The sequence below is a fragment of the Seriola lalandi genome, unplaced genomic scaffold (assembly GCF_002814215.2).
Source record: "Seriola lalandi dorsalis isolate HSWRI2012SDOR001 ecotype SW California unplaced genomic scaffold, Sedor1 jcf7180002054537, whole genome shotgun sequence".
Taxonomy (NCBI): domain Eukaryota; kingdom Metazoa; phylum Chordata; class Actinopteri; order Carangiformes; family Carangidae; genus Seriola; species Seriola lalandi.
In genome coordinates this window covers 927,709-940,851 of record NW_019525090.1, presented here as the reverse complement: position 1 = coordinate 940,851, position 13,143 = coordinate 927,709, and the positions used below count along the sequence as shown (strand labels likewise).

Genomic DNA, 13,143 nt, shown 5'->3' with positions numbered 1-13,143 from the left:
GTAAAGTCTGAATGAATGATAACCACGTTCTACATTATCATTTTATTTTGAAGTCCATATGACCACATATCCGGTACTAGTCGTGTAACTTTGCGCAGAAGGGTGGTCTCTTTCTAGAGACAATGGATGGTGGCGGTGATGGAGGGAAGCGGAAGGGTGAAGTCAGAAACATGGTTAGGACATTTTTAAACATTAAAAAAATACAAAATAAAAGTTTCAAACATGAATGAATCCCCCAGCTACTAATATTAATAACAATTAATATCAATCACCACTACACTACTACAAATAATGATGATTACATAAAATTATTATGATAATAATATGATATAATAATGTAGTCATAAATGCCATTTGATTGCGTGAAGGCTGATTTGTTTAGTTTGTGTTGTGTTGCCATCTAGTGTTCAGGATTCAGAGTTCATTTTATTTAATCAAGTTTAGTTTTTACAGAATATTGGAACACAAACGCCGAATGTTTCACATTTACACAAAATTTTGATAAATCTCAGTGAAAACTTGCAACATTATTATTGCTGACATAAAATACTAGCATGTAGATTGTCATATTTCATTGCATTTCAACAGAAATCTCTTCAACATAAAAACATCTTTGAAAGTAACATGGTAAAAAGGAGGATATGTACTGTATATGTTCAAAGTTTACACATATTACTAAAATTATTATTTTCATTTACAAAACATAAAACCATGAGAGATCTGTGGGACTGTGAGAGATCAGAGAAGTTCTACTTTCTATAATGTTGTGGTTTAAAAAAGAAAGAAAGAAAGGAACTGAAAGCACTCAATAGAATGGATGATAAAACTGGTTCAGTGCCTCTGTTTCTATACAAGAATAAACACTAAGCCTATCTAACTCAGTAAACAAAAAGAATTCCAGTAAGCATTAAGAATGACAAAAACTTTTCTATAGCATGAAGTGGTAGCTTCTTATTAAAACAAGCCACCAGTTACACCCAACAGCAGAAGCCATCAAGACAAACGAACATTCTTGCGTAACAATGTCTACATATCAGGTTTAAAGCTAAAATTCCACATAATTTCCGGATTACACAACCCTCTTCCACACATCAGACAGCAGGGGTTGCATGTTTCATCTTACAGCATGTGTTTGTGCCTCTACTTTAGAATGTGACTAAACCTGACTGTGTATTCACATACATTTCAAAGTCAAACAGGAAACAGCTTCCTGTATATCGCAGAAAATTATTAACAGAACATTAACAGTCTGCTGTTAATGCCATTGCTCTCATATAGTACTAAAATTGTACTGAATGGGAAAGTGGTCTCAGATTTCAGACCCCACTATGTGTGTGTGTGTTTGTGTGTACACATTTGGGGATCTGTGAAATGTTTGCTAAGTTCCTAATCTTTATATGACGTGAGTTTTGCTGCACAAGAAAGGTACAGATTTTGCCCTAAGCAGTTTGTGCCAGTGTGAAAACTAGAGGGATTTCACCTGTTGACCACACCCACCGACTCGCTGTTAAAAACAGATTAGATGGACTTTGTGGCCACCAATTTGGTTCCCTGCCCTTCCACTGATCCTCCCAGTCTTGTGCTTCAAATCACACCTCTAAACCCTAAAACTGCTTCCATCTCTCAAACATGTAATAACAGATTATGCTTAACTCTAGAATAAGTATAGCCGTTTTTTCCGTGCCAATTATGTCATAACTAGGTCCATTGAGGCAAAATGTTGATTGAGCCAATTGGGTCGCACCTTGAGTGTGAAGTAACTGGCAGCCAGTTGGAAAGTCAATGAAAATAAAATATAAGATGGAGGACAGTGGTTGGTAAAGACTGGAGGCCTTACTCATCATAGTCCTTCCTTGGCGGCTTGTTGGCTGGCACAGGTGGTTTCTCACGCTCTTCATAGGGCTCATCATAGCGGTCCTCTCTGTGGTCATTGTAGCGGCGCTCGTCTTCATAGTGGTGGTCGTCGTCATAGCGCTCATTGCGATCACTGTACCTGTCACGGCGGTCGGAGTAGTCACTGCGGCGGTCATCGTAGTCGGTGCGCCGATCTTCATAGTCGCTGCGCCGATCATTGTAGTCGCTGCGCCGATCATTGTAGTCGCTGCGTCGGTCGTCATAGTTGCTGCGGCGATCATCGTAGTCGCTGCGGCGATCATCGTAGTCGCTGCGCCGATCGTCATAGTCCTTGCGGTGGTCATAGCCGCGCTCGCTCCGTTCCTCATAGCGGTCACGGCGATCAGCGGGTTTGTCATCCTGCCCATCAGCTCGGCCAGTCTCACTAACCGGCTCTTTGTCGTGGAACTCTTCCTCACGGACTCTGCAAAGTGGACACACAGCAGTCAGATGTTTGGGATGAAGAGTTTTTGTTTTTGTTCATTCCTTTAGCAGCTTGTGTGGAACCATAGTTCTCTGCTCAAATGTGGCTAAATAAATCTCCTTAAACCTAAATCCTTTTCTTCTTTCGGTTCTGCATCTTAGCATCTGACCAACTTGTGTAGTTTTAATATTAATATAAAAAACACTTTTCCCTTATGGATAAAAAATGCTGCATAAACAAATGTCTTTGACCTCTCATAGACAGCTGTATTCTCTCTGCCTATAAACCTAAACCACCTGCTCAATCAGCCTCATGAATGTGTTGTATCAGATGTTAACCTCTGTCCACGTCACAGCATCTCGTTCACAGCATCAGTGTGAAAGGGTTTGTATGTTTGTCTTTAAGGCAGAGAAGCATTACCCCATGGCATATTCCTCCTCTTTGTTCTTCTTGCGGCAGCAGCAGCAATAGATGACGATGATGAGTATGATCAAAAAGGCAACAACTGCAGCAATGATTCCTGCAGTGGAGCCAATGTTCATGGAAGCTGCAGGATTGAAGGAAGACAAGTTGGGAGAAGAAAAACTGATGAATGGATATTATAATAAATTGTTGTAAAGATGTATTTATTGGGATTGCTAAATTCCCAGACTGTTAATGAAAATGAAAGGTTTGTCTCACGTGGCATGACTGCGAGGGTGACGTTGCAGGTAGCAGAGCGGATCTTGTTGCTGGAGGTGCAGATGAAGAATCCTGATGTCTCTTTGGAGATATTGTATAAAGACAGGATACCTCCGTCTGAAAGACAAAGAGTCAGTCACGTGTACTGTACACATCACTGCTAACACAACTTTATTGCTTCTTATTTTACAGACTACAAGTTCTACAATGCTACTGCTCATAAAAAGTGCATCTTCTGGAAACGGCAAGGTGCCCAATGAATAATCCCTGCTGTTAATCATACTTCTTGAAGGTTTTATTGTACATTTTGTATGTTTACGCAACACAACAGAGACATTTTTGGTGTCAGTGCTGATCTGTTTTTCCTCCTATTTCAACTATTCACCCTGAGGCCTGTACAAACATATGTCACTGTCAGTGATGACTCTATACAACACATTTAAAAGCAAACACATTAGAGGGAAGTCAGATTTTTTATTCTAGTATCGGCCTATATGTTACCCACAAAGCAAGATGAAATTGCAATATAGAAAGGCCAAATACAGCCTATGCTTGAGGCAAGTTTGAAGCAATGTCACAGTTTGTGTACTTAGAAGATTGTTTTCACCTTTTGGTCATTCTTTAATATCCAAATGTATGAGAATTTTTTCAACTCAAAAATACCAACATTAGAATCAGTCTAAAAAATCTAGTGTAACTCGTGCTCTACATTAAAAATGCATTCCCTGTTCTTTCTGTAGAGCCTATTACTGCCTCTAAATTGCCAAATTTCTAGTTAAATGCATTGACTTTTAAAGCATCACCATTGTCTGAAATGAATGTATTGCAGTTTGTGAGCACACACCACCCTGTGGGTCACCTTTAAACATCAAATGAGGCTGAAAAATGAATTTAAAGTATACCAAGCGAAGAAGAACATGTCTCCATTCTCACCCAAGGTAAGTAAACCTTTATCTGCTGGCAGTTGACTTGTATTTTTCCAGGATCAGTAGTCTTGTCAGAAGCTGTTACTTACTGAACACTCATACTTACTGGTGGTGGTTCTGGGGTGTGCAGCACGAGGCGCGTTCTGTACATCACGGCTTTCCCACTTATAAGTCGGTGGTGGGGAGCCCTCCTCAGACAGACAGGTTAGGTTGATGTTCTGGCCGTACTCTGTCTTACCCTGGATCTTACAGATGGGTGTCGATGGAGCCACTAGAAAAATAGAAATAAAAATAAGGTATGATTTGTGTTTAAAAGGGACAAAAAAAGAATTTTTCTTGTGACAACAGCTTCTTTAGTGACATGTATTAATAATAAAATATGTCCTACTCATCCATCCATTAGTTATACAGTTTTATCCATCAAGGTCGTACAAGCGGTGGGCGAGAGGCTGGGTACATCCTGGATATTATAGAGTCATTTAACCTAATTGTACATGTCTCTGTATTATAGAAGGAACAGGAGCATTCAGAGGAAACCCACAAAAGCACAGAGCAAACCCCAGTTGTTGTGCCGTTTTAAACCAAGACCCTTCTTGCTGCGAGGTTATAGTGCAAACCACTATTATATTATTTCAAGTATGTTATTATGTTGTTACATGACGTAGAATACAGTAAGTGCTGTGACATAAAGATGTAAACTGGTTATAGAGAAAAGGAGCAATGTTGGATAAAATTAACACAGAAGTGTCTTTGTTCTACTTCCATATATCATATGTTATTTTTTTTACTTCAGTAGTAGTAACAATACCCACGTGAATACAGAACAGAGAGGACTTCAGTGCTAAACATTATACTGACTGAGTGTTATACTTAGGGTTAAATATCTGATACTATGTTAAATGGAAAGCATGAACAACTCTTTTCACCCACTTTTAAACATTTAAAGCAAATGGTGTGTTTTTCTTTGAAAATAAAGGCAATGTTACCTAGAACCACCAAACGTGCAGTGTCAGCTGGCTTGCCCTCATCATCTTTTGGGATCTGGACACGACACTCAAAAACCTTGTTGTCTGCTAGTGTGATAGAGGACAGTTTTAGGTCGGCCTTTCCAGAAGGGATGTCTATGTCCACGGACACCCGGCCTTCATAGAGTGATTTGATGTCAGTAGTGCCAGTAGAGTAGTGGGTCAGGATCAGGGTCTGTTACACAGCAACAGCAGCAGAGGAACATCAAAAGAGGAAGATAACAAAGTTCTGCTATTCATTTTCTTATTCACAATACACAATTAATTAGGATTATGCTGATCATGTCGCATGGATAGATAGATAGATAGATAGATAGATAGATAGATAGATAGATAGATAGATAGATAGATAGATAGATAGATAGATACTGACCTCTTTAGCATTAGCTTTTTCAGCCTCAGCAGACCATGAGATGATGACTAGTTTTTCGGGGGTTAGGGGTTTGGAAGGTTTAAAGCTGCAGGGCAGTGTGATGTTGTCACCCCTGGCATGTTCATATGTTTCCAGTGGGATGTTCACATTGAGGGCACCAACACCAGACAACACTGTCAAAGATTTACTCATATTGATTATTCATAGTCATTTGCGTGCATTTCACTATCATATAAAAACACCATCAATGCGACTTTCATGTGAATGTTATAGCAGGTGATCTTTACATTTATACAAATAACTTATTATCCCACCCTCCCAGCCACAAACACACACAGCACAGACAGAAACAGCTGTTTGAAAGCCTGATGACTTCTGGTTTTCCTTTGTCCTCTATGACCGTAAACTGAAAATCTCTGTATTTTGTCAAAACAAACAAAGAAACATGGGAGCTTGTGATGGGCATTTTATAACTAAAGGATTTACCCAGTATAATGGGTAGTTTAATCGATAATGAAAATAAGGAGTTGCAACCCCAGTCTCGTATGCGCCATTAGAGGCTAAAACCATTCTATGAAGTTACCAGTGTCAGGCCGGTGTGAAAGAAAACTGTACAGGTCAATAGCATATTAACATTTCACAATGTTGATTTCAAAGTGTTCTGTGTTCTAAATTTTTGTGTATTCATACAACAACAAATCATTTGGACAGATCACCTGCATATACAGGTTACTTGGGCCTGTTCCGTTTTAGAACACCTGAAGGTGCACAAACAGGTGTGGCAGCTTGGTTAGGCGCAAAGGACAGAAACAAATGTCATTTATCACAAGAATACTCACCCAGACACAGCAGAGTCAAACTAGAAATCTTTCCCTTCATAGCTGAGACGTTTATTTTATAAAAACCAGCCGTCAGTGACTTTTCTCTGTGTGGTTGTTTTACTCCAAAAAGAAATAGGGAACCTGAGCCGCCGGTGCGGTGTCGCATCGAAACCCTACTGCGTCCCGTGTGTGATGAGCCAGCTGGGTGTGCCCGCCGCCCCGCAATGACTGACAGCGCTCTCCACCAATCACCGCAGCTCTTGCTGTTCAGGTAACATTCTTGTTGATCTGTCCTGACGTGTTTCGGCTCGTACTCTCATCCACTAGCTAAGGCCTATATTTGACTTTAGATGAAACCTGTCCACTGAGTTTTCTCACGATAGATTTTTACAACAGAAGCACATATGGATTATTTCAGATATAGTTTTTGCACTGTTTCTAATCAAAGATCGCAAAATCACAAATGTTCGTCTTGAACTCCAAAGCTTTATGTATTAACACAGATGTTATAGAATACTTTTCTTACTCTCTTTTATCAATCAGCTTTAGCGCAGGTTGCAAGAGAGAGAAACCAAACACTTAACAGTGTTTGTGGTACAGAGAAAAGCTGATGTGTGCTGGTGGAACAAAAGAAGCATTTTGTCCTGTCAGACTGGTTTGACTAGGATTTACCACCTAGAGGCGAACATGAACACACCCACACATGAACACACACACACATGAACACACACACACATGAACACACACACACATGAACACACCTACACATGAACACACACACACATGAACACACACACGCACACACACACACATGAACACACACACACATGAACACACACACATGAACACACACACACACACACACACAGAAAAAGAAGTATATGTTCCATTTTTCCATGTCGACTGAACAACAAACTATACTTTAGTCGTTTGCCAATCTGATTATCAAATAGTATTTTATCAGAACTGAAGTTCAGTGTACATGTGGACATATTCTGGCACAAATGAAACTCCATGCTATGGCTAGTAACTACATTTCTTTGTCTGACTATCTATCTCACTTGTTCCCTATTGGTGTATGGGAGTGGGTGTGTTGCACAGACTTATGTCTGGTATTTTTGTATGAGTGGGCAGGGGATGATTCGTTTTTATCATATTCATATATATGTACATGTATATAAACGGTTTGGTTTATTTATATTTTGGTTCACATGTGCTGTGTTTAAAGTGCACTGAGCCAAATGTGCAATATATACACTGTTGCTCATAAAGTTGGAATAAAATATTTTTTACCTCTTTCCATGAAATGATTGTAACAATGATTTATTCTTGACAGATTAAGTGTATATCTTCTCAAAACTTTAGTAGTCAATCTGTTCCAAACATATCATAATGAAAATGAAACCACAATTAAACTGAAAACAAAATTATTCCAAATTTATGGGCAGCAGTGTATAAATTTGATTAAAATAATTTTGAGTACCAAAAACATAACACAACACAAAATAAAACATAAGCCTCATGGATCAAATTTGGCTCCGTCTTGAGTTGTGCTGTGTTTTTATGCTCCACTATGGCACCACTTAGTAGAAGGAAAAATACCCAACAATACTCTCAAACATTGTGCGACAAAGTTGAACCAGCATGAACCAACTTTCAGAAAAAAAGAACACATAACTTTCTGGCAGAGAGCTGGATGAGATTACCGATCGATGATGTCAGACTACAGTCGCCTGTTATCTTAGATTAAGCACAACACCTGAAAACAGAGGGAAAGCTTTAGCCTGGCTTTTTCCTCTAAAGGTGATAGGATTTGCCTACAAGGACCAGAAAAACATTGCGAGGGAATGCAAAAGAACTGAAAGAAGAACTACCACTAACAATGCTATGGTAAAAAGAAAAGACAATGACAACATAATTATTCTAAAGAAAATGCCATGTGGAAAAAATGTTAGTTGGTTCAGCTGCTAAATTGCAAAACAGCAACAGTAACATTAGCTGCTGATTCTCGTCATCACAAATTAAATACTGATTTGAAATGAAACAGTGAAAGTTATGTTACCTTTGAGTGCAGCCCACTAAAAAATAAGTAGTATGGTAAAAAAAGAAAAAAAATGACAACATAATGATTCTAAAGTGAATGGAAAATGATAAAATTTCAGCAACCATAGCTGCTCAATTGGCCATCAACTAAGATAATTAGGTATGCTTTGCTTTGGCTACCACATTACTCAGAATGGCCATTACAAATGTATTGAATATAAACAGTGACAGTTATATTACATAAGATGACATGAAAAATTAAAGTCACATTAGCTGCCAGTATAATAATACATTTAGCTGCTAACTTTGGGTGTCACAAAGTTAAAGTCAAGGTAATGCTAAAGTGAGCAGCATTATAGACATTATAGACATTATAGTAAACAATTTTGTAAACAAACTGTGTGATCGCTTCAAATGAGACAAATACTTATTAACGGAGTTTATTAAACTTGTGAACTTGCAACTTTGTTTGCCTTTAGGTGAAATCAGAAATGGTGGTGCATTAGTGTAGTGCTGTTTGCCTCAACCATTTAGTAGTAGTACACTCAGGCGAAAAAGAAGTTTACATCTTATTACATGATTTTATGCAATCTTAATGAAATTAAAATTGAGTTTAAAATGTTTTTGATTATTTAAATTTATTTTTGTTGTTCTTTAATGAAGTTTTAATGTCATCAAAAAGTTTTATTTTTAATGTATTTCCATGCCTCTGTAGAGCACTTTGAATTGCCTTGTGTCTGAATGGTGCTGTGAATAAACTTGCCTTATCCAGTCTGTCTAATCCCAAGTACCCAAGTATCAGCCTGATTAGAAAGCGGAACTGCCATTTATATTTTTTTACTATACAGTGCACATCAGCATTTATGCTTCCCTTATTCCTAACATGTGCTGGGTTGTGACAGCACCAAAGTGCACATACAGATAGATGGTGAACACAGTGGAGCATTTAGCAGCTAAAGAACCAGGTATTTCCCTCTGGAGATGGTAGAGAACTAAAAACAGAGCTGTGACAGTGAGAATGTTACTTATATTCATCAGATGGACAGAAACAGGACTCCGTGAATGAATGATGATGTTGCTCCAAGAAGTAATTATTTCAATTAGTGCAGGAAGAGAGAACGGTAGGTAGAAAAGCTTTTCATGTTTTACAGTAAATACAGCTGAACTTGAAACCAGGAGTGTTCATCTAATGGCCAGTTATGCTGTACACTGAATGCTGTAATCTAGAGCATTAAAACCACTTATTTCACAAGAAATGCATTAATATTTTGCATTCCACTCATGAAGCTTTATATCACAGCCTGTGGTTCAATGTGAAGTGATTTTCAGAGGAAATGCTGCCACCTTGTGATAAAGCTGCACCTTCATTTTGTCCAAGGCTCTTCTGCTCATTCAAACATCAGTTACAAAATAAAATGATAGAACTCCATCAGAATTGATAAACAGAACCAAGTGAAATATATCTGACAACACGTTTGATCTGAAGTATTCATATATTAATCAATTGTTTTATGATCACAATCTTTAAGTTTTGCTTCACTTCCTGCTTGTTTTAAAGCAGGCATGTCCAAAGTCCGGCCCGGGGGCCAATTGCGGCCCGTGTTCAAATTTTCACCGGCCCGCAGCCTCTGTCATAAAATCAATAATATGTGGCCCGCCAGCTCTGTTGACCACAGTATAAAATACACACGTACAAAAAAAGCTGTTTTACACTTCACGAGAAGATGGCAGTAGACCTGTGGCCGCACTCTCGCCGCCGTGACCCTTGTGTGATCCTTTCAGCCCATTTCTGACATGGTGACTGTAACTAAAAACAGAAAGTTGACAGCGAGGGCCGCCGCTTCCAGGACAAGTGGAAATTGGAGTATTTTTTCGCTGAATTACGAAGCAGTCGGCACCAACAGCTCCCTCTTGTCAACTTCTACCTCCAGCTGGATGAAGGCAGGTTCCAAGAGATTCGAACATTTGCTAAGAAAATGCTGAGCTCGTTTGGCTCGACATACTTGTGCGAGAAGTTACTGCATTAGTGCAGGCAAGATATGTGTTTAGTCCTCTGAGGTGAATAAATTCTAAAATCTCAGTGAATTGATTTTTTTGTGATGATCAAAACCACTGTTTTGAATTTAGAAGTTTACAGTGAGCATTTAATAGTGAATAATATGTAATGTTTCAAATGAACCTAGATATGTTTCATCTTCCCAAAAGTTTTTTTTCCCAGACAGACCTTTTCTCTATTTTATGTGGTCTTCAAATATGAAAGGAAGAGTGATTTTGGCAAAAACTTGAAAATGAAAAAAAAATGAAGTATGCCATTTGCAATAAAAATTTCATAAAATAGTTCATTTGTATTTAATGTTAATGGTTCAAAGAATGTCAGGCTGAATGGTCGGCCCCCACACATTTTCACCTTACCAAATCTGGCCCTCTTTGCAAAAAGTTTGGACACCCCTGTTTTAGAGGATTTGTCCGTTCAATCTCGTATTCAAAAGTGAAACACAAACCAGTTCTAGTTATTGACAGTGTTTCAATTTAAACTTAAAATAAAGCCTCAAAAACCAATTCCAGTTCCATGTGTCCATTTTAAATGTGTCCAGTTTCATCTATATTTTACTATTGGTAATTCATGAAATGAGTTTTATGCTATTTCATTTTATTATTTAAATTTTTTATTTATCATCATCATTTGTCATCAGCTCGGTAGACAAATTAAAGTCATATTAAACCTTTCAGGCAAATACTCAAAATTAACTAAATTAAAATCAAACTGAATTCCCACATTAGTTTAATGATTTTAATTTTATTTTTCTTGTTCATTTCATTGAAACTTCTGTGAAGTAATTTCTCCCAAAGACAGGCACTCAGCAAAAAAAAAAGAATCAAATTCATTGAAGACTATTCTAATTGCCAGCAGCGCTTATATTCAATGGTAAAAAAAAACCCTCCTCATTGAAAAAATAAAGAGAATAAATGTCATTGAAAAGATTGAAGCAAAGAACCAAAAGCACTTTTACCAAAACAACCAACAACTTTGCATAGAAAAATGGGACAGCTGTGGCATGTTAAGTCCACTAGAGGGCGCTAATTAAAAATCTTCTAAATATAAATGCCTTGGTTTTACAGATGAGCTGAATTAGTGTGTGTGTGTGTGCGCGCGCAAGTGTATATGTTTTTGATTAAAATGCTGGAAAAATTAACTTAAATACTGGTCAGAAATATAAAGAAGGGGAGTTCAATGTAGAGAATGTATTTAACAGATTCATTGAACCTGCTGCAGATGTGAACAGCTGCATGTTCTTTCTTTGATCCTGTGACTCGTAGTGTCTTCATTTGTGCAGACTGAACATGCTGTCTGTATTTGAACAGCTTGCATCCACTTTATTCTCTGTACTTATTATACTGATTATTTCTGTTTTTCAGTTTTGATTTTTTTTTATTATTCTAATCTAAATTGAGAAATAAATTTAGAACTTAAATAACATTTATTTAGAAATATTTTATCATATTAATCTGTTTGATTTCATTTGGAAAGAAAGAATAATCAAAAGTAATATGCATTTAGGATTTTGAAATTTGGGTCCTGCAGACTCCTGTACCTCTTCTTGTTCTTTGCAATGAACAGTAATATGCTCAGGAGTTGAAGTCTGTAGTCCTCCACCACCCACATAGACCTCAAAATGTTTCAAGGCCCATATAAGAGCCAAAGCCTCTTTTTCCACAATGGAATAATTCAACTGGTAAGAATTGAATTTCCTGGAAAAGAAACTGACTGGTGGTCAATACCATCAGTACCATTCTGCAAGAGGACAGCTCCAGTTCCCAAATTCCTGGAATTTACCTGTAACTGCAAAGGTTTATCACCGCAGGGAGGACAGGAGCAGATGAAATCAGATTTTTGACTTTTTTAAAAGTGCAGTGACACTCAGGGGACTAGTCAAACTTCACCTTGGAACTGTGTTGAACTATGTTTAAGAGGAATAACATTAAGGAGATTCACATGAACGTCATGATCAAAGTCATAAACAGTAATATTGGACTAATATTTTTCCTTTTTCTTGAAGGTGGAGTTGTATAGTGAAAGCGGTACACAGAAGAGAGGCTCAAATCCTAAACAACTTCCATAAATCTGTCTTTGCTTACTTCTGTTGCTACTACTGCTACTTCTGCTGGTATGACTGTTACTAATACAGCACTACTGCTACAACTACTTTCTGTCAACCACTTCAACAGATTGCTTAAGATTCCAATCATGACATATTCGAAGCATTTCTAATAAATTCATCTTTTAACTTTAATATTGAAGCATGCACACAAATTATTTGAGAAAATATCACCTTTTCCAGGTGATAATAGTTACAGTGAGCAGGATCTTGTAATTTTGCAGACCCACAATACATGCTGCAACTAATATCACAACTATGTTTGTTTTTTTTTTTTGTTTTTTTTAACTCTATTCAGCTGTTTTCAGTCTCATTTTGAATTTCCCCAGATGGAACTGCTGAGGATGAGGATGCACTTTCTGTCCCAGAAGTGATGCAACGATCGACTGGACAGTCACACAGGAACCTACTTCTTTCAGAAAGAGAAACTTTTAAGAAGCTTTTAACTATTTGTTATCTGATTGTTGGCGCATACACACACACACACACACACACACACACACATATATCACATTTCCTGCTGCACATTGTGTGAATTATTGTGAATAATATATTGTGAAAATATGACAACAGCAGAATCATGTGTGCTCCACTGATGATCAAACAGCAGCAGGTGGTAGTGATAAACTTTGGTTTAATTTTTTTTACAGTATTGGCAAAGACACTATGACAAACCTTTATTTGGACTCAGCCACTGCAAGCCACATGAAATATGTTTTTATTAGTCTGTGTTGTTTATGATGATCTTGGCTCACGTGATATTTTCTTTACCTGTCACACAGAGCTGTGTACTCAGACAG

At 37.7% G+C, this 13,143-nt stretch overlaps 1 protein-coding gene across 1 annotated transcript; it reads right to left on the bottom strand.

Annotated features, from left to right (window-relative positions):
* Nucleotides 1-406: 406 nt before the first annotated feature.
* Nucleotides 407-6,327, bottom strand: LOC111661118 (cell surface A33 antigen-like). The gene is made up of 7 exons (XM_023414580.2): nt 6,162-6,327; nt 5,323-5,495; nt 4,911-5,124; nt 4,031-4,195; nt 2,999-3,115; nt 2,738-2,864; nt 407-2,317 (listed from the first exon to the last, which is right to left on the bottom strand). The coding sequence occupies exons 1-7, from the start codon at nt 6,307-6,309 to the stop codon at nt 1,834-1,836; spliced, it is 1,428 nt and encodes a 475-aa protein (XP_023270348.1). The 5' UTR covers nt 6,310-6,327; the 3' UTR covers nt 407-1,833.
* Nucleotides 6,328-13,143: the final 6,816 nt, after the last annotated feature.

Bases quoted from the DNA above. Each gene is read 5' to 3' on its own strand.
- LOC111661118 (XM_023414580.2), bottom strand. From the start codon at position 6,309: ATGCGACACCGCACCGGCGGCTCAGGTTCCCTATTTCTTTTTGGAGTA. The intron at 5,125-5,322 runs GTCAGTATCTAT...GCTGTGTAACAG, and splicing joins AAAAAGCTAATGCTAAAGAG to ACCCTGATCCTGACCCACTA. The intron at 3,116-4,030 runs GTAAGTATGAGT...TTTGTCTTTCAG, and splicing joins ACACCCCAGAACCACCACCA to ACGGAGGTATCCTGTCTTTA.